The following is a 21,287-nucleotide window of genomic DNA, read 5'->3' on the forward strand; positions in this document are numbered from 1 at the left end:
ATAAATAAATAAATAAATAAATAAAACAAAAGTAATAAAAAAAAAAATGTACAAAAAAAAAAATAAAAAAAAACTTAAAATCGAGAAATTTAAAAAAATACTTGGATGCCCAAGATCTTTTTTTTTTTTTTTTTAATATTATAAATTTTTTTTTTTTTAATATTATAAATTTTTTTTTTTTTTCTTTTTTTTTAATTTATTTTATTAATGAAGTAAATTTAATTTTTTTAATTCTTCTAATTCTGGAGTATTTTCAGGGGTGAAATTAGTCATGAATTCGACTTGAGTTGACATGGCAGATTTAATTTTCTCTTCTTCAGTACGTTTATCAGTATCGACGATACCATATTCATCACCAAGAGCCTTCATTTTTTCACGATACCAACGAAGTACCTTAAAGAAATCTGAATGCATTTCAAGCATACGTACACGTTTAGCCATTGCAGAAGGATCTTCAACCATATTTTTAGAGACATATTCAAGATCTTGTTCCAATTCAGCAATGATATGAGAACGACGTGGGTTATCTTCTGGGAAACTTTTGACAGCTTCGATTTGAGCTTCAATAATCTCCTTTTCCATTCTATGATATTGACGAAGACGACCATCCAATGAAGCAGAGAAGAAATCTTGGCTCTCTTGGAGATTGTAGGTGATCTCGTCGAGACCCTCTTTGTATGCGCTGTACTTTTCTTTGGATAATGGTTCGTTTGGGATCACTTCAAAACCCAAATCCATCTTTAAATGATTTACACAATAATCGTCCAAACCATCCTCTAACCATTTAGTAACCTGAACGATACCATTTGACCAAACGTAAAGTTTTCTATATTCCTCGGCTTTGGTTGAGAATTTCTTTTTCATTGATACTAATTTATCATTCTCCTCTTGTAACTCCTCTTCATATTCACGACGTTTTGGATGAATTGGGAATTTCTTCATTACATTCAATTGTGCTTCAATCATATTTTGATCTGTTGTAACCTTTTTTAATTCATCTTCAAAGTATTCTGCTTGTTGTAATTTGGTTGCACTACCACCAACATAAAAGTTGGTCATAATTTTCATTACTCTCTTTAATTTTTTATATTCTTGAATTGTTGGTGTATCATTGATATAATCAATATCATCTGCTGGTAAAATTCCGTGCATGGTCTTTAAAATTTAATATATTTATTTATATAAATAAATATATGTATTATTGTAATGATAAAATTAAAAAATTAAAATAAAAAAATAAAAAAAAAAAAAAAAAAATGAAAAAACGAAATAGATTTTTTTTTATAAAAAAAATAAATTAAAATAAAAAAAAAAAAAAAAAAAAATTAAAACCCGAATTTTGCCAGAGTTGATGATGTTATAATTGGTTTTAATTAAATATTTTTCTTTTTTTTTTTTTTAAAAAATTAAAAAAACCAAAAAAAAAAATAATTGAATAAATATTTATATATATATTTCATATCAGTTATTTAAAAATTAATGAACATTATTTTTTTAATTTAATTTATTTTGGTTTAAAATTTATTGATGTTTTTGAAATTTATTTAATTTTATCCACTAAATTTTATTTTTATATATTATTTTATTTTCTATAAATGGATTATTTGTTAATTTATTTAAATGCCAAAAAAAAATAAAAAAATAAAAAAAAAGATGAATTTGGGAATTATTTAAATTTAAGTTAAAGTATAAATATAATAATTATTATTATATTAAAAGGAGTTAAAATGAAATTTTAGATAATTTTTTTTTTTTACTTTTTTAATACAAATAAATACCATTTATTTTATTAAAAATAAATGAATAAATAAAATAAAATAAAATAAAATTATTCAAATCAGATAATAAAAAATAAATAAATAATTGGCAAAAAACCGAACGATTTTTTTTTTTTTTTTTATTTTTATTTTTTTTTTATTTTATTTTTTTTTTTTTCGTTTTCCAATTTTTTTTTTTTTTAGTTTTTTTATTCGTTTTTTTTTTTTCTCTTGATTTTTTATTGATTTATTTGTGTACAGTTTATTTAATTTCTTTTCTTTTTTTTTTTATAATCAATTTTTTTATATTTTTATTTTTATTTTATTATTTTTTATTTTTAAAAAAAAAAAAATAAATAAAAAAAAAGAGAAAAAAAAAAAAAAAAAGAAAAAAAAAAGAAAGAAATGGATTCTGGAAAAGATCTTAAAAAAGTACATAGAGTATCAAAAGCAGGTGCAAAAGCAAATAAAAAGAAAGCAGCCAAATTAAAGAAATTAGAACAAAATGAGGCATTAAAAGGTCGTAATCCAAAAGCATTTATATCACAAGCAGCATATGCATCGAATAGATTAACAATTCGTAATTTAGATAGAGAGGCAAAACGTGTCAATCTACCAGTTATCGATAGATCAGGTACAGCAGTTGAAACACCACCTTATGTGATTGCAGTTGTTGGACCACCAAAATGTGGCAAAACCACATTAATTAGATCATTAATTAAAAACTATACAAGACACTCAATCTCTGATGTCAAAGGTCCAATCACAATCGTAGCAGGTAAAAAACGTCGTTTAACATTTATTGAATGTAATAACGATTTAAATTCAATGATAGATACTGCCAAAGTTGCAGATTTAGTATTACTATTAATCGATGCTTCTTATGGTTTCGAAATGGAAACTTTTGAATTTTTAAACGTTTTAAAAACTCATGGTTTCCCAAAAGTAATTGGTATTTTAACTCATTTAGATGGTTTTAAAAATAATAAAAAATTAAAAAAAACAAAAAAGAAATTTAAAGATAGATTTTGGACTGAAATTTATGAAGTAAGTTTATTTTAATAATAAAAATATATATATAATATTAATATTAATAATTATTATTTTTATTATTAGGGTGCAAAATTATTTTATTTATCAGGTATTATACATGGAAAATATCCAAAAGTTGAAATTCATAATTTAGCAAGATTTATATCAGTTGCAAATTTCATACCTTTATCATGGAGAAATACACATCCATATGTTTATGTTGATAGATTTGAAGATACAACCGAACCAGAATTAGTTAGACAGAATCCAAAAATTGATAGAAATATTTGTTTATATGGTTATGTTCGTGGTACTTATTTGAAACCACATATGAAAGTTCATATTCCAGGTAGTGGTGATTACCTTATGAAATCAGTAACCTCCTTACCTGATCCATGTCCATTACCAACAGAGAGAAAGAAAACTTTAAATGAAAAGGAACGTTTACTTTATGCACCAATGGGTGATATTGGTAATATTCTTTATGATAAAGATGCTGTATATATTAATATTCCAGAAAGTAAATTAAATTTTTCAAAAGCTAAAGGTAAATAATTAAATTAAATTAAATTATATTTGATTAATAATAATAATAATAATAATAATAATAATAATAATAATAATAATAATAATAATAATAATAATAATAATAATAATAATAATAATAATAATAATAATAATAATGATAATAATAACTTTTTTATTAACTTTTTTTAATTTTATTTTAAATTATTATAGAAGAAGGAGAGGGTGAAGGTGAAAGTATGGTTAAAGATCTTCAAAATACACAATTTTCAATTGATGAAAAGATGGAACATTCAGAATTATCATTATTTTCAAATAGACCACCAATTAAATTTACAAATAATACTTATACACAAATTGAAGAAATTGATGATAAAGATTATTATGATTCCGATGGTGAAAAAGATGAAGAAGAACAAGAAGAACAAGAAGAAAAAGGTACTAAAAAAGTTGAAGTAGTCGAAGAAAAAGATGGTAGAGTTAGAAGAAAGGTTAAATTTATTGATATGAAGAAGAACCCTGCTATTAATAGTGATGATGAAGAGGAGGATGATGATGAAGATGGTGACGAGGAAGATGAAGAAGAAGATGATGATGATGATGATGAAAATGTCAATTCTAGTAAAGTTGAATTTGATGATGATGATGATTTAGAAGAAGATGAAGAATTAAGTGATGAAGAATATTATGATCCAGAAAATAAAAATAAATTAAATTTAGAAGATGAAGAAGATGATGATGAAGACGAAGATGAAGAAGATGACGATGAGGACGAAGATGAAGATGAGGATGATGAAGATGAAGAAGAAGAATATGATGAAGAAACTGGTGAAAGTGCTAAATGGAAAGAAAAGATGAAACCAACAATTCAAATTACAGGTACAAATCATTTAAATTTATCAAGATTAATTTATGGAGATGAACCATCAAAGAAATCAAATAAAAAAGATGAAAATGAAGAAGATGAAGATTTCTTTAAAGTTAAAAAAGGTGGTTATGGATCAATGAAATTAAGTACTGATAAAGAAGAATCAACAAAAGATTTATTAGATTCATCAAAATATATTCATTCAATAAATGATTTTAAATCTGAAGATATTAAAGAATTGTTAGCAATTAAATTTGTAAATAGAAATGAATTGGAAACTACAGGTTTAATTGGTAAGAATAATGCTGAAGGTGAAGATGAAGTTTTATTTGGTGATTTTGAAGATTTAGAAACTGGTAAAAAATATGATTCATCATCATCAACAACAACAAAAAATAATAAAGAAAATGATAAAGGTGAAGAAGATGATGATGATGATGATGATAATTCTCAATCAGATGATAAAAATAATAAAGAAAATTCAATTGAAAATGAAAGAGAAAGAAATAAATCAAAAAAAGAAAAACAAATTGAAAAGATTAATGCAAAATATCAAGAGAATGAAAAAGATTTCCAAGGTGAATTAAATGAAGAAGTAAAGAGACAAAGAGCAATTAATGAGAAAGAATTTGAAAATGATGATCAATTCTATCGTCAAAAGTATGAAGGTTTTCCAATTGGTGTTTATGTTAGAATTGAATTTGAAAAGATACCATGCGAATTTAGTGAATATTTCGATCCTAAATTCCCAGTGGTTGTAGGTGGTTTATTAAGTTCAGAAGAGAATTTGGGTATGATTAATGTTAGTCTAAAGAAACATCGTTGGCATAAGAGAATTTTGAAATCCAATGATCCATTGATGATTTCAGTAGGTTGGAGACGTTTCCAAACCATTGTACTTTACTCAACCAAAGATATTAATGGTCGTAATCGTATGTTGAAATACACACCAGAGCATATGCATTGCCACGCCTCTTTCTATGGCCCATTGACACCACCAGGCACTGGTTTCATCGGGTTCACAAATGCAAATAATAATCAAGCTGGTTTCCGTGTATCTGCAACCGGTACCGTATTGGATTTGGATTCATCTATTAATGTAGTAAAGAAATTGAAGTTGATTGGTCAACCCGATAAAATTATGAAGAAAACTTGTTTTGTCAATGGTATGTTTACAAGTCGTTTGGAGGTGGCTAAATTCGTTGGTGCTACAATTCGTACAGTCTCTGGTATTAGAGGTCAAATTAAGAAACCATTGTCTCATCCAGAGGGTTCTTTCCGTGCAACTTTTGAAGATAGATTATTACCATCCGATATCATTTTCTTACGTACTTGGTATACCATCACACCAACTCGTTTCTATAATCCTGTAACCTCATTATTACAAGAGAAGAAGACTCATTGGGAAGGTATGAAAACTGTTGGTCAATTACGTTTTGAGAATAACCTTTCTGCACCTGTCAAAAAAGATAGTTCCTATCAAGGTAAGATCGAAAGAGATGAAAAGAAATTCAAAGAACTTCGTATTCCAAATAAACTTCAATCTCAATTGCCATTCGATTTGAAACCAAAAGGTACTAAAATCATTAAAAACGCCGATGATGCTTTACTATCTTCTCGTGTTAACATCATTGAACCCCACGAGAAACAAGTCGCAGATTTAATGAGACGTTTGGAAAGTATTAAAAATAAAAAGATTGAAAAAGAACAACAACGTAAACAACAATATCAAGATGAAAAACTTAAAAAACAATCTAAAATTGATGTTCTCAAAGAAAAAAAACAAAAAGAAACAAAGAAAAGAAAATCAAAATTAGAAGCATTAGGTAAAATTAAAAAGAAATCAAAAATGGGTTAAAGAATTAATTCATAATAATAAAAAAAAAAAAAAATAAAAAAAAAAAAAAAAAAAAGTATTTACAAAAGATAAAATAAAATTAATAAATAAAAAAAAAAAAAAAATTATATAAAATAAAAACCAAAAAAAAAAAAAAAATAATTCAATATTATATTCCATTGTCAATTATTTGATTTCTTTTTCTCTTTTTTCTTTTCTTTTTTTTTTTTTATTCATAAATAGAAACACACCACGTGGTGTCTAAAATTTTTTTTTTTTTTTTAAAATTTTTTTCATTTTTTTTTTAAACTTTTCACCAAACAATAGTTTGCAAATTACATGCTTTTTTTATCTTTATTTTTAAAGATTTTAAATAGTTTTATTTAAAATTGTATTTAATTATATTTTATAATTATTTACACAACATATATATATATATATATATATATATATAAATAAAAAAATAAAAAGAAAAAAATATATATAAAATATAAAATATAAAATATAATATATAAAATAAAAAATAAAAAATAAAATAATAGGTAAAATTCCATTTTTTTTTTTTTTTATTTCATTTTATTTTTTTATTTTTTTAATTTTTTTTATTTCTTTAAGAGATTTTAAAATTATTTGATGGATTTATTATGGTTATTACCTTTAATAATTGGTGCAATATTATGGGCAGGATGTGATGTAATTTCAGATGGTGTGATTGGAGAAGATCATGAAGAAGGAATTGAAGAGAAATCAAAAAAAGATATAGATTTAAAAACCATTGAAATTGCATCATCGTCATCAACAATATCAACATTATCATCATCATCATCGTCATCATCATCAAGTAATAATCAACACCACCATGGTAGTGAACAATCATCAGATAAATTAACAGGCGAACAAGATTCAATTGTATCAGCTATTGTAATGTTTTTTTTAGTAATATTAGTACATATGGCAATGGGTAACGAGCTATTGTATGATTATTATGAAAGTTATTTAGTGAATGGTGGATTCACAGCAGAGAATAGTTTAGAGCGTATTAAACCATCCACAATTACATTGGCAGCATTAATTGGAGGTGCATTTCAATGTGGCTCATTAATTTATCTATTGAAGGCATTTGAAACATCATCTTCAACCATCATCGTACCAATGATGCAATTAAATTCAATCATAATTCTACCATTAAGCATCATCCTATCAATACTTTCCTACTATTTCCCAATTTTGGTGACCTTTCATAAAATCATCACACCAACCCATCTATTTGCATTTGTTTTAATCTTTGTGGGAAGTTTCTATCCATCATTGGAGGGTGATTTCAGCCAATTATCAAAGATGTCATTTTGGAGACAAAAGGCGGTCAAATACGTTTTAATCTCTGATTTCCTAATTGCAATCTACTATTTGATCGTATCGTTTTGTACAAATGAAACTGGTGCTATGAGCTCAAAATCTTTCTTGGTAATATCAACCTATGGTAGTTGTATGACCTTTGCGTTGTTAATTGCCTTTGTCAAAACTTTTAGAAGGTCTGCCTTAACATTGGTCAATGTCAAAAGAAAATATGTTTATCTATCCTCAGCTGGTGAAATTTTATCATTATCTGGTTACTTTTTTGTTTCAATATCTTATCATCTCTATTATAATAGTGGCATTGTTTCTGCCGCTGAAGGTGCCCTCAATCAATTCTTTAATCTCATAGTTGCCATTCTCTTAAAGAAATTTATAAACTTTGGTAGAGATGTTAAAAGAGTTAAAGAAAAGGTTTTCTCTTGTTTAATTGTTACTGTTGGTTTACTTTTAACAACTTAAATAAACAAATAAATAAATAAATAAATTAATGAATAAATTAATAAATAAATAAATTAATAAATCAATTAATTAATTAATAAATAAATAAATTAATAAATTAATAAATTAATTAATTAATTAAATAATTAGTTAATAAATTAATAAATGAATAAATAAATAAATAAATAAATAAATAAATAAATAAATAAATAAATAAATAAATAAATAAATTAATAAATTAATTAATAAATAAATAAATAAATAATAAATAAATAAATAAATAAAAAATAAATAAATTTCAAAAAAAAAATTAATTTTTTTATAAATAATTTTAAATTTTATTCAATTTAATATTATTTGAGATTAGTTATTTAATTATTTTTTTATTTAGATGATAATATATTATTTATTAATTAATTAATTAAATTTTTTATTATTTATTTATTTAAAAATTATTAAAAAAAATTTTGATTTGTTTTCAAATGAAAATTTTTTTTTTTAGGAGGAATTGTAATCAACTATTATTATTTTTTTCTCTTTTCGTTTATTAAAATCTTATTTAAAAAAAAAAAAAAAAAAAAATTAATAAAAAAAGGATTTAATTATTCATTTTATTTGCCCGAGTATCTCATTTAAAAAATAAAAAAAAAAAAAAAAAAAAAAAAAAATCGTTCAATAACCGCCAAAAAAAAATTTTCCACCCATTTTTTCAAATTTTCAAAAACTTATTCTTAATACTTTTTTTTTTTATTTTTTTTTTTTTTATTTTTTTTTCAACTTACGTTCTTGTTTTATATCCATTTTTTTTTTTCCATTAATTTTTATTATAAAATAAAAAAAAGATAAATTTTTTAAAAAAAAAAATAAAAAAAATAAATAAAAATATATATAAATTTAAAATGGATGAATCAATTGATATGGATAGTGGAAGTGAGGATACTGAAATAAAAGATACAGAAATGAAAGAAGAAACTCCAAATGAATTACCAAAACCAATTCCTACTTCTACAACAACAACAACAACAACAACAACAACAACACCAACATCAACTACTACTACTACAACATCAACACCTAAAAGAAAAAGATTAACAGAAGAAGAAAAACAAAAAAGAGAAGATGAAAAAAAGAAGAGAGAAGAAGATAGAATTAAAAGAGAAGAAGATAAAAAGAAAAAAGATGAAGAGAAAAAGAAATTAACGGAGGAGAGAGAAATTGAAAAAAAGAAACGTGATGAAGAGAAAAAGAAACTTTTAGAAGAAAAAGAAATCAATCGTAAAAAGAGAGAAGAAGAGGCAGAGAAAAAACGTATTGAAAAAAAGAAAAAAGAAGAAGAGATTGAAAAAAAAAAAGAAGAAATTGAAAGAAAAAAAGGAGAGGCTGAACGTTTAAAAGAGGAAGAACAAAAGAAACAAAAAAAATTAACTTCCTTTTTCTCACCAATTGAAGCACCAATTAAGCCACAAAAATCAAATTCTTTCATTCAACCAATTGAATTACCATCAAATACTCAACTATATCAATATCAACTTCCAACCTATTCAAATAGTTATGAAGTATTTAAAGAATCAATCTCCTCCTCAAATGATACCATTAAACTTGAAACCAATCAAAAAAAAAGGGATTATTTCTCCAAATTAAATAGAGGAACACAACATGGTGAACTTGGTCAAAGAAATCATAGATTTAAATTGAAAATCGATTCATTACCAGGCGCAATTATGCATCATGATTTGGTCTCAAGATTAAGTGCTTTAAAGTTATTGAAGTTTCATGATAGTTTTAGACCATCCTACTATGGTACATTTTCTAAAACTAGTAAACAAATCACCGCTAAGAACCCATTCAAAAAAGATTTAACTATCGATTATGATTATGATAGTTCTGATGAATGGGAGGAAGAGAAAGATGATGATCAAGCTGAGAAAATTACTTCTGCTGATGAAAAAGAAGAAGATCAAGATGCTGATGAAGAAGAAAATGAAGAAGATAGAGCTTGGATTGATGATATTGGTTTGAATGATGATGATGATACTCAAGTTGATAATTCTACCAATATCTCTGTTAATGAAAGAGTTTTCTCAAGAAAAAATAAGAAAAAACGTTTTGAAGAAAAAAAACCAATTATACTTGAACCATATTTTAATCAATATCCAACAATTATAAATTTAAATGTACATAATAAAAACAACAACAACAACAACTACAACAACAACAACAACAACAACAACAACAACAACAACAACAACAACAACAACAACAACAACAACAACAACAACAACAACAACAACAACAACAACAACAACAATACAGAAAATAATAATGAAAATAGTAATAATAGTTTAGAATTTTTAAAAATATTTACAATTCAACCATTGGGTCCATTACCAATTAAATTAGAAAAACCAATTGACCCATTTTTGGCTTCAAAAGAAGATAGAAGTTTTCCAATCAAAGCATTACCAACATTTTTATTTGTAAATATTCTTTTTTTTTTTTTTTTTTTTTTTTCACTCTAATATTATCAAAATTTTTATTTGTTTGTTAACATTTCTTTATTTTTTTATTTATTTTCAGATTATGAAAACATATAAATTATCTTTTAAAAAATTGGTTGTAATTTTTAAAGCGAATTTTCCAAATATTAATCAAAGACAAATTAAGGATATGTTTGATGAGCATTGTACTTATAGTCATAGAGTTTGGTCATTGAAACCACAGAGCGAATTAATTTTTGCTCGATCAACAATTGACCCATTATATCCAGTTCCTAATATTCCAAAACCTTCGCCAACCAAAAAAGAAAAAGAAAAGGAAAAACAAATGTTCAATATAGGTTCCACAGATCCAAAACTTTCTGGATCACCAAACAGATCAAAATCAAAAAAGAAACCAAATTCAGCACCAGTTCAAACAAATTCTTTATTGAATTATTTTACAAAAATTGAACCACCACAACCTTCATCACAACCACCAACTCAAACTCCACCACTACAATCTCCATCACTACCATTAGAACAACCTTCACCACAATCACAATCACAATCACAATCACCATCACCAAATTCATCACAGCAACAATCACCAAAACAAGAAACTTCAACTCCATTAAAGAAATCACGTAAGAGAACTAAAACTGATGTCGAATTTGGGGAAACATTTGTCCATATTGAGCCAATTAAGTTTCCAAAACATTAACAAATTTAACATATGTATAACAAAGATTCGTAATAAAAAAGTTTATTTGTGTATATGTAATTTTTTTTTTTTTTTTTTTTTTTTTTTTTTTTTTTAAATCTTTATTTTTATTTTTTAAAAGGAGTACAAATATGAGTACAACCAGTTGGACAAGATTTTTGATTTTTATCAATAAACCAACTTTTCATATGTTCTAAATGACCACCATGACCACAACCTTGACACCAAACCCACATACCTTTTACAGGTAAACGACAAATGGAACATTTACTTGATGCTTTATTACATTTCTCACAGATGATACTATTTTGAGGAATTGATTTGCCACAGGATGAACAAGCACTAATGAGAGTGGTATGTCTTTTCGAAGCTTGATTAATGATTTGATCATCACAATATTTCATTACTTCCAAAGCCAAGCTCCACATTTTATAACGTTGAAGTAATTCAATGTAAGAACCAAACCACGTTGTCAATCTATGTTTTTCAATATTTAAATCCATATATCTTCCCAAAATTAATACAATGAATACACATGTTTGAACATCACCTTTCTCTATACATGCTTCCAACATATCTGTTATAATTGGCTGAAAGTTAAATTCTTCAAATTCAAAACATGGTATTAAAATCTTTAATGAATCATTTTCATCATTTGATTTATTATCTTCATCATTGATTTCTTTTTTATCTAAAATATCTTTTTTATTTTCTATTGATTTATTTTTGATTTTATTCTTTTTATTATTTATATTATTATTATTATTATTATCATTATTATTATTTTTATTATTATTATTATTATTATTATTATTATTATTATTATTATTATTATTATTATTATTATTATTATTATTATTATTATTATTATTATTATTATTGTTATCATTATTATTATTGATTTCATCGTTATCTTCACCAATATTGTCAACATCATTGTCGTCATCATCATTATTATCTTTATTGTCATTATCTATTTCATTATTATCTATTTTTTCTTTATTATCATTTCTTTTTTGTTTATTTTGATCAGTTAATGATGATTCTTTATTTTCTTTTGTTGATTTTGATTTATTACTTTTCTTTTCTAAATTATCTATATTGCTATTATTATTATTATTATTGGTTGGTTGATTTTGCCTTTTGATATTTACATGTACATTAGAATTATTATCTGAAATATTATCGGTTGATTTTTGTCTTTCTAAAGAAATTGATGTTGGTAATGATACTAAAGGTGTAACAGCTTCCGCTGAGAGTATATTACAAAATTGATCATTGCCAGTATCATTTGCATTAAATTCCATTAATGAAGAGGAGGGTGGTTCTTTTGCAGTCATCATATCATTTGATGGGTCAAATATATCACCCATTTGATTATCATCAAGGTTATTACTTGTATTATCATCATCCTCTTCTTCATCTTCTTTGTCCTCTTTATTTATATTAATTTCTTGATTACTATCATTACTATTATCTATGATATTTTTTGAATCTAATTGTTTATTCTCTAAATTTTCAATATATTGAATTTGTTGTTCTTTTATATTTTTATCATTTTGTTGTCGCAATTGTTGTTGTGGTTGTTGTAGTTGTTGTTGTTGTTGTGGTTGTTGTAGTTGTGGTTGTTGTAGTTGTTGTTGTGATTGTTGTTGTTGTTGTTGTTGTTGTTGTTGTTGTTGTTGTTGTTGTTTCTTTAATTTTTGAGGTTGCTGTTTTTCAATTTTTTTATTATTTAATTTTTCCAATTCTTCTTTTTGTTGTTGTTCGATTAATTCTTTATGTTGTTGAATTTCATCCAAGTTACTATAATGAAGTTTTAAAAGTGACCACATTGTACTTATATGATGTTGATTTACAGATTGTGATACAAATTGATTATGATCACATAATTGATTAAAAGATTCACCTCTAAATCTATAGTTTTTTGCAAAATGTTCAAATAAATATTTTTCGTCATATACAATTTCAGAGTTTTGATATTTTGGTGTATAAATATTCATTATACCTTGTTCAACTTTTACTAAAGGTGGTAATGGTGGTGGTGTTGGTACATTAAATGATGCAAAAAATGATGGAAATTGTGTTGATAAAGATGGTAATGATCTGAAATAATAATAATAATAATAAAATATTAATATTAATAAATAATTTGAATTTAACTTTATTATTATTATTATTATTATTATTATTATTATTATTATTATTATTATTATTATTATTATTATTATTATTATTATTATTATTATTATTATTATTAGTTGATTAATTAATTTAACTTACTCATTACTTTGTGTTCTATTAATTTTATCATTAATTGAAGCTAATTCATTATTTACATTCCAAGTAATACCAGTTGTACGAATATGTTGATAAGGTTTATAAGAATCTTGAAACTCATTAAGGAGTAAATGGCTATCTTTACTACAAGAGATTAGAGAGGAAGGTGATTTCCAAATTAGACCAGTTGGAACATCACGATGATCAGTGAAAGAGAATAGAGGGATATAAGGTTTTTTAACGTCCCAAATATGAATTTGAAAGTCTACGATTGAAGAACAACTTGCAATATGCCATTTGTTACCAGGACGCCATTTGATACGTGAAACACTTGAGATGGTGGAAACATTGTTTAGAGATTTACCATTTGAGAAATCCCAAACTCTAATGGCACGATCTCTACCACCACTTGCAATGATATTCTTCTCTTCTGGATGCCAATCGATGGTTAATACCAAACCTTGATGAGAGGTGATTTTCTCCACTGCAATCGTTGGTTTTCTGATATCCCATAATTGAATGGTACCATTATCAAATGCTGCAGCAAATTGATTGGCTTGTGATGGATTAAATTGAACGTCTCTTATCGATTCAGATTTTGGTGAAAATGTAATCTTACTTGCATTTGCACTATCCCTAATATCCCACATTCTAAGGGTATTATCTTGTGAACCAGTTAATATACAATCCAATTTCTCTGGATGCCATGCTAATTTATTCACTGCTCTACTATGATCTGTAAAAACTCTTTCAACTGATTTAGATCCTTCTCTAACTGTATTCCAAATTACTACTGCTCCATTTGTTGCTGCTGTTGCTATTAAAAATCTATAATCTTTTATTTTATTTTATTTTAATATTTATATAATTATTTCTTTTTTTATTTTTATTACTAAATATTTTTTTTTACTTACTTTCTAATAATGATGGATGCCAACAACAATCATTACCAGTATAATTTAATGATTGAGTTTTACCTGCTCTTAGATTACTTGTTACTTTAAATTCATTATTTTGTACAGAGACAATTTTCACAACTTATTTTTTTTAAAAAGTTTTTGAAAAAATTAGTATTTATTTATTTAATTTTATTATTTGTTTATTTATTTATTGTTTATTTGTTTGTTTGTTTATACATACTATCTCTACCGGCTACAATTAATTTTGTACTATCAGGTGATGAACTGATTGCACTAAGTGGACTACCCAAGTTTAAATAAGTCTGGCATTTATTTGGTGGTTGATTCATTTGATTCATGATATATTAAATTTTATTGTAAACTATTTATATTATTATTATTATTGTTATTATTAACTATTATATATTATCTATCTATTATTAAATTTTTTTATTTTTATTTTTGTGTGTGCTGTATAAAAAAAGGGAACAATTATTAAAGTTGCTTTTTTTGAAATATCATATTAATAATAGAAATAAAGATTTTTAGATCTCCATCCCTATTGTAAAAATCAGTATACTATGATTAAATACTGATTCAAATAAAAAAAAAAAAAAATTTAAAATGATTTGTAATGAATGAGATAATTATGTGTTTGTGCACACAGGTGAAGGTTGAAAAAAATAAAAATTAAAAAAAAAAAAATAAAATTAAAAAAAAAAAATAAAAAATTGTTGAAAAATAAAAAATAAAAAAAATAAAAAATAAAAAAAAAAAAAAAATGGTGGTTAGCAAGATAATTCCAAAATATCAAAAAAAAAAAAAATTAATCAATCGTTTTCCCAAAATTTATAAATAGAACAAAAAAAAATAAATAAAGAAAATAAATAAAAAAAAAAAAACAATTAAATAAATAAATTATTTTAAAAGTGAAAAATTAATTTTTATTTTAAAATTAATGATTAAATTTGATGATGACCAGGAAAATTTAGAATCTGATATAAAGGATACTTAAATTTGGTTGTCTATTTCCTTCAATAATGAAACCAAAAGTGTATGATGCATGGGCATTGATTGATTCTTGATAAGATGGAAGAGTCATAACACCTGGTGAAATACGAACCATATTCCAAAGTGAGCTTGAATCTCTTAATCTGAAACTATAATCATAACCAATATAAATATCCAAAATATTACAGTTTGTTGGATTTACAATTGTGACATCATATTGAGTGTAAGTTTTACCACAGTCAACCCAACTATTAATACATTTGAACACTAAATAAACTTCTCTATAATGTCCATGGTCATAACAAGAACATTTGTTATCTTTTACATGACAAGTATGTTCACCTCCACAATTACCTGGACAACTATAAGGTGGTCTTCCTCTTGCAACTGCATCATTGAACTCTTCAGAATTTTGAGCTGAAACAAATGCAATTGTTAATAATAAACCAAGTAATATTAATACTATTGATTTCATTTTTTATTATTATTATTAAGATTTATAAATTATTCTTTAGCAATTTAATTTATTACTGTTATAATTAAAATTCAAATATCCCTTTATATACTTTTTTTTAAAAAAATTAAAATAAATAATAAATAAATAAATAAATAAATAAATAAATAAATAGATAAAAAAAAAAATAATAATAAATAAATAATAAAAATAATTTTATTAATTTAAATAAAAAAAGGAAATAATTATTAATTATTTCAAAGGGATATATGATTGTTAATATTTTTTGATTGTTAGTTTTACAACCTATTAAAAGAATAAAAATACCCCCATTTTAAATTTTGAAAAAAATAAAATATAAAAAATAATAAATTTGGTTTTGTTAAAAAAAAAAAACCACATTCAAAAGCAAAAACATTTTTAATATTATAACCCTTTCCATGATTTTTTATAATTTTAATAGTTTTGGTCTTTAAATATTTTAAATTATTTTAATGAAAATATTATAAGGTTGAACATTAAAATGGTGAAAAGTAATTCCATGAGGCGCAGTTGGCCACCTTTTTTTTTTTTTTACTTTTATTTTTTATTTCCAATACAGCGCCCCCTCAATAAATTATTTATTTAAAAAAAAAATTAAAAAAAAAAAAAAAATTTGTATATTCATTTCCAAAAAAATAAATAAAAAAATGTGTTTTAAAAAGTGAAAAATTAATTTATTAATTAATGATTAAATTTGAAGTGATTTCCAACTTTAATAATTTAGAATCTGATATAAAGGATATTAAAATTTGGTTGTCTATTTCCCTCAATAATGAAACCAAAGGTGTATGATGCATGAGCATTGATTGATTCTTGATAAGATGGTAGGGTCATAACACCATGTGAAATACGAACCATATTCCAAAGTGAGCTTGAATCTCTTAATCTGAAACTATAATCATAACCAATGTAAATATCCAAAATATTACAGTTTGTTGGATTTACAATTGTGACATCATATTGAGTGTAAGTTTTACCACAGTCAACCCAACTATTAATACATTTGAACACTAAATAAACTTCTCTATAATGTCCATGATGGTAGCAACTACATTTGTTATCTTTTACATGGCAAGTATGTTCACCTCCACAATTACCTGGACAACTATAAGGTGGTCTTCCTCTTGCAACTGCATCATTAAATTCTTCAGAATTATGAGCTGAAACAAATGCAATTGTTAATAATAAACCAAGTAATATTAAAACTATTGATTTCATTTTTTAAAGTTTTAAATATTATTTAAATTAATATTTATTTTATTTTTTTTAAAAGATTTGAATGAATGTTTTTAAAGATAATTAAAATTTAATTTATACTTTTTTTTTTTTTATTATTTTTATTTTTTATTTTTTTTTTTTTTTCTAAATATTAAAATAATTAAACAATTAAAATTAATATATTACCAAGAGGTTATTATTTTATAAAAATAGGTTAAATATTTTTTTAAATTAATAGAATCGTTCCATACCCCCATTTTGTTTTTATTAAATTTTTCCAAAAATAAAATATATAAAAAAAAATTATAAAAAATAAATTAATTAATTTTTTAATAATATTACAGCAAACATTATAAAAAAATCTTAATTGGATATATAATCTCAAATTCAATAATCACAATTCATTGTTATTTGAGTTTTTTTTTTTTTATTTACAAACACATAATTTAATAAACTAACAATTTTTTTTTTTTTTTTTTTTAATAATTATTAAAATTATAATAATAAATTATAAAACTATTATTACTTTTTTTATTTATTGGCTACTAAAAACTAAACTATTCTCCGTATTATTATTATTATTATTATTATTATTATTATTATTATTATTATTATTATTATTATTATTATTATTATTATTATTATTATTATTATTATTATTATTATTATTATTTATATTATTTAAATCATTAATTGTATTTGTTAATTGTTGTTGTTGTTGTTGTTCTTGTTGTTGTAATTGTTGTTGTTGTTGTTGTTGTTGTTGTTGTTGTTGTTGTTGTTGTTTTAAAAGTGTACGATAATTTTGATATTGTTCAGTTGTGATTGGATTAGTTAATTTTGATCTATTTAATTTATAGAGTTGAAGAAGTGTTGGAAAAACTCCTTTACGAGAGATATTATGTTTGGAGCTATCCAAAGAGATGATTGGTATCACATCTCTGGCGCCCCATAATGGAACCAAATCACGAATATCCTTGAATCTTTCGCTTATGCCACCCATTTTCTCAAAGGCATCCAAGATATCTTGATACTGAGGATGAGAGGCCAATATCCAAGCACAAAATTCAAAAAGTGTTGGAATTACAACGCCACAACCTGTTCTTCTTGGTCTATGTCTATAACTATAGATATAAGAGTTACTATGGGTGATTGTATTATTATAGGTTTGATTATTCAATTGGAAATTGTAAAGTTGTTCTTCCTCCAATATTTCATCTCTTAAATCTTGCTCGATTGATGATAGACCACTCGATACGAAACGATAACCGAAATGAACACGATGTATCATCTTGTGTTCAATCTCTGCTGGATTATCACCTTTTTGAACTAGTATTGCCAAGAATATACAATTTGGAATATAATAATTGAGATAGAATAAAAATGAACCAACTTTACCCTTTGATAATGCATTAATTCTCTTTTCTGCTCCCATTTTAGTTAAATAACCATGAAAATATGGTAATTTTGATTGTGATGCGCCACAATTAATTCCAAATGAACTATTACTATTACTATTATGATTAATATTATTAATATTATTATTACTATTATTATTATTATTATTACTATTATTATTACTATTATTATTATGTATTGTTTGTGACATATCAAGAAATTTATAAGACATTCCAAATAACTCGCACTTTCTCTTCATAGTATCTTCAATTAATGCCATCAATGTTCTTTCAGTATCTAAATGAATTAAATTTATACTATTTCTCTTTTTAAATAATTGATTTGAAACATCTATAAAATCAATTGATTTATTATATCTAATTGCCTCTGAAATTGCTACTAATCCATCTTTACCAATAAAATTATATGATAATGAAATATATTTTAATGTTCTAAAAATAAATAAATAAATAAATAAATAAGTAAAATATTATATTAATAATTTAATTAAAATAATTAAAATAAAATTTTAAATTTTTATTAATACATACTTATTATATTTTAAAGCTTCTGCAATTAATTTTGTACCATTATCAGAGATTTGATTAACATTTAAATTTAAAAGTGTTAAAGATTTATTCTCTGTAATTAAAGTTGCAATTGCTGCTGCATCTGAATCCATTAAATTTGGTATGAATGACATTCTTAAATAACCTTCATGACCATTGATATATAATGATTTCGTATGTGTATTATTATGTAATCCTTGACATATTAATGATAAAGAATTACCATTTAATGGTAAAATTTCTGGAGCTGTATATTCTTCATCTCCAAATCTATATAATAAAATAAAAATAAATAATTATGTGTGTGTGTGTGTGTGTTAATTATTTATTAATATTAAAAAAAATAAAATAAATAAATAAAAATAAAATTAAAATTAAAATTAACCTACTTAACTCTTGTTCTTTTTTGACAATGATCAGAACTTTCATTTGTATTTTCACCTATTATACAAAGACTCCAACTTAATTCGGTAAAAGTGGGATCATTAGAAGAAACTCTTTCTACAATTCTACCCACGACTTCAGCGTTGGTTCTAGCATTTGAATGTTTTGCAATGTTTTTAGTAGTTTGAGAAACTTGAATTGGTAGTTTAAGATAATCACAATCTTCAACCAACTTTTGAAGTGACCAAAATCTATCAGTCGTCGAATTTTGTTTTAATGAATAACCTGGGCATAATCCATAAATTAAATTATGCCCAATTTCATTACCATTTTTCATCCATGACATTGCATAACTACCTGCTTGTGAACTTGGTCTAATTAAAAATGATCCCTAATAATTTTTAAAAAAAAAAATAATAAATAAAAAAAATATAAAAAAAAAAATTAATATATATAATAAATTGAATGATTGAATGATTGAATGATTGGATGAGTAAAAGATTGAAAGAGAGTAAAGTAAAACTTACAGTTGGTTTATTATTTAATAAAGTGATTGCAACATCTCTAGTTGCTTCCTTATGAAACCAAGGTTGATCTAAATCTTCTGATTTCATATTAAAATCAACCCTACCTAATCCATGATTATTAAATGTTAACTTATTATTTAAATATACTTTTGCCATTGAATAGTTATCTTCTTGTTTGGTTCCTATTATTATTTTTATTATTATTTTTGTTTTTTTTTTTTTTTTCCACACATTTAAAAAAAAAAAAAAAAAGTAAGTAAAATAGGAAAATAATAAAAAATAAAAAAATAAAAACTAACAAAATCATTAATTTATATAAGCCAATGTCACCAAACCCTCAATCTATTCAATGTTTCAACTAATGATATTATAATCTTTCAAATATATCACATCAATCAATTTGATCAAATTATTTATTTTATTTATTTATTTATTTTACATACTTGCAACTAAATCACTATTCCCAAAACCATTCATATGACCATGATGATTATGTGTGAAATGTTGAGTTCCATTAAAGAATGATAAACTTGAACCTGTACTGTTATGTAGAGGATTGAAAAAAGTTGAAGAAGATGGTGACCCAACAAAATTGTGAGTAGATGGAGTTGATGTTGATAAAATATTATGATTACGACTATTATTATTATTTTGGTGGTGGTTGTTGTTATTACTATTATTACTATTACTATTATTACTATTACTATTAATACTATTACTATTATTACTATTATTACTATTATTATTACTAAGTGAAATATTAGTAATGGTTAATGTGTCAATTGATAATGTCACATTACCATTACTACTATTTTTGATATCGTTTTTTGATTCCATGTTTAAATTTGTATATTTATATATAATTAAAATAAAATTTTTTTTGATTTTATTTGTTTTGGTGGATACTATATCATAATAAAGAGTGTGTGTGTGTGTGTGTGTAAATGCGTGTTTTTGGGAAAAAGAGAAGAGAGAAAAGAAAAAGAGAAGAGAGAAAAGAAAAAGAAAAAAAAAAAAAAAAAAAAAAAAAAAGTTTTGTATGAAAATTTTATGAAAGAATAAAGTGATTATTTTGTATTTTTGTTTCTTTTTTTTATTTTTATTTTTATTATTTTTTAGATGATGTCTAAATATTTGCAGAAAATTTTTAAAAAAAATAAAAAAAATAATAAAATAATAAAAAAAAAAAACAATAGTGAGGGTGTGAGAAATTTTTTAGAATGAACCACAAATAAATTTAAATTAAAAACACAAAATGACCTAATTTTAATTATTTATTTAAAAAAAAAAAAAAAAAAAAAAATTAAAAAAAAAAAAAATAAAATAAATAAAAAAATAAAATTAAAAAAACTATAAAAAAAAAAAAATTAAAAAAAATTAAAAAAAAAAAAATAAAAAAGAAAAATCGTTTTTTTTGATTATTTTTAAAAATTTTCTTTTTTTTTTTTTTTTTTTTTTTTTTTTTTTGGTTAAAGGTTTTAAGAAAAAATGGAA

The 21,287-nt window shown here is 23.5% G+C and overlaps 8 protein-coding genes across 8 annotated transcripts; 3 read left to right on the plus strand and 5 right to left on the minus strand.

Annotated features, from left to right (window-relative positions):
- Nucleotides 1-204: 204 nt before the first annotated feature.
- On the minus strand, nt 205-1,781 carry DDB_G0287889 (hypothetical protein; the record flags this gene model as incomplete). Its single annotated transcript, XM_631981.1, has 2 exons — nt 205-1,155; nt 1,779-1,781. 2 exons carry the CDS (start codon nt 1,779-1,781, stop codon nt 205-207), a joined length of 954 nt encoding a protein of 317 aa, XP_637073.1.
- Nucleotides 1,782-2,162: 381 nt separating this feature from the next.
- On the plus strand, nt 2,163-6,040 carry bms1l (BMS1-like ribosome biogenesis protein; the record flags this gene model as incomplete). The annotated part of the gene is made up of 3 exons (XM_631982.1): nt 2,163-2,804; nt 2,874-3,336; nt 3,528-6,040. 3 exons carry the CDS (start codon nt 2,163-2,165, stop codon nt 6,038-6,040), a joined length of 3,618 nt encoding a protein of 1,205 aa, XP_637074.1.
- Nucleotides 6,041-6,652: 612 nt separating this feature from the next.
- Nucleotides 6,653-7,834, plus strand: DDB_G0287813 (hypothetical protein; the record flags this gene model as incomplete). Its single annotated transcript, XM_631983.1, has 1 exon — nt 6,653-7,834. The coding sequence occupies one exon, from the start codon at nt 6,653-6,655 to the stop codon at nt 7,832-7,834; it is 1,182 nt and encodes a 393-aa protein (XP_637075.1).
- An 878-nt stretch (nt 7,835-8,712) lies between these two features.
- DDB_G0287815 (hypothetical protein) lies at nt 8,713-11,011 on the plus strand (the record flags this gene model as incomplete). The annotated part of the gene is made up of 2 exons (XM_631984.1): nt 8,713-10,290; nt 10,391-11,011. 2 exons carry the CDS (start codon nt 8,713-8,715, stop codon nt 11,009-11,011), a joined length of 2,199 nt encoding a protein of 732 aa, XP_637076.1.
- Nucleotides 11,012-11,118: 107 nt separating this feature from the next.
- wdr24 (WD40 repeat-containing protein) lies at nt 11,119-14,549 on the minus strand (the record flags this gene model as incomplete). The annotated part of the gene is made up of 4 exons (XM_631985.1): nt 11,119-13,117; nt 13,295-14,126; nt 14,206-14,328; nt 14,432-14,549. 4 exons carry the CDS (start codon nt 14,547-14,549, stop codon nt 11,119-11,121), a joined length of 3,072 nt encoding a protein of 1,023 aa, XP_637077.1.
- A 629-nt stretch (nt 14,550-15,178) lies between these two features.
- Nucleotides 15,179-15,676, minus strand: ecmK (cellulose-binding domain-containing protein; the record flags this gene model as incomplete). Its single annotated transcript, XM_631986.1, has 1 exon — nt 15,179-15,676. The coding sequence occupies one exon, from the start codon at nt 15,674-15,676 to the stop codon at nt 15,179-15,181; it is 498 nt and encodes a 165-aa protein (XP_637078.1).
- Nucleotides 15,677-16,417: 741 nt separating this feature from the next.
- Nucleotides 16,418-16,915, minus strand: DDB_G0287821 (cellulose-binding domain-containing protein; the record flags this gene model as incomplete). Its single annotated transcript, XM_631987.1, has 1 exon — nt 16,418-16,915. The coding sequence occupies one exon, from the start codon at nt 16,913-16,915 to the stop codon at nt 16,418-16,420; it is 498 nt and encodes a 165-aa protein (XP_637079.1).
- Nucleotides 16,916-17,450: 535 nt separating this feature from the next.
- On the minus strand, nt 17,451-20,630 carry DDB_G0287823 (hypothetical protein; the record flags this gene model as incomplete). Its single annotated transcript, XM_631988.1, has 5 exons — nt 17,451-18,765; nt 18,865-19,152; nt 19,272-19,657; nt 19,794-19,975; nt 20,237-20,630. 5 exons carry the CDS (start codon nt 20,628-20,630, stop codon nt 17,451-17,453), a joined length of 2,565 nt encoding a protein of 854 aa, XP_637080.1.
- Between the last annotated feature and the right edge of the window lie 657 nt (nt 20,631-21,287).

The sequence above is a fragment of the Dictyostelium discoideum genome (assembly GCF_000004695.1).
Source record: "Dictyostelium discoideum AX4 chromosome 5 chromosome, whole genome shotgun sequence".
NCBI lineage: Eukaryota > Evosea > Eumycetozoa > Dictyosteliales > Dictyosteliaceae > Dictyostelium > Dictyostelium discoideum.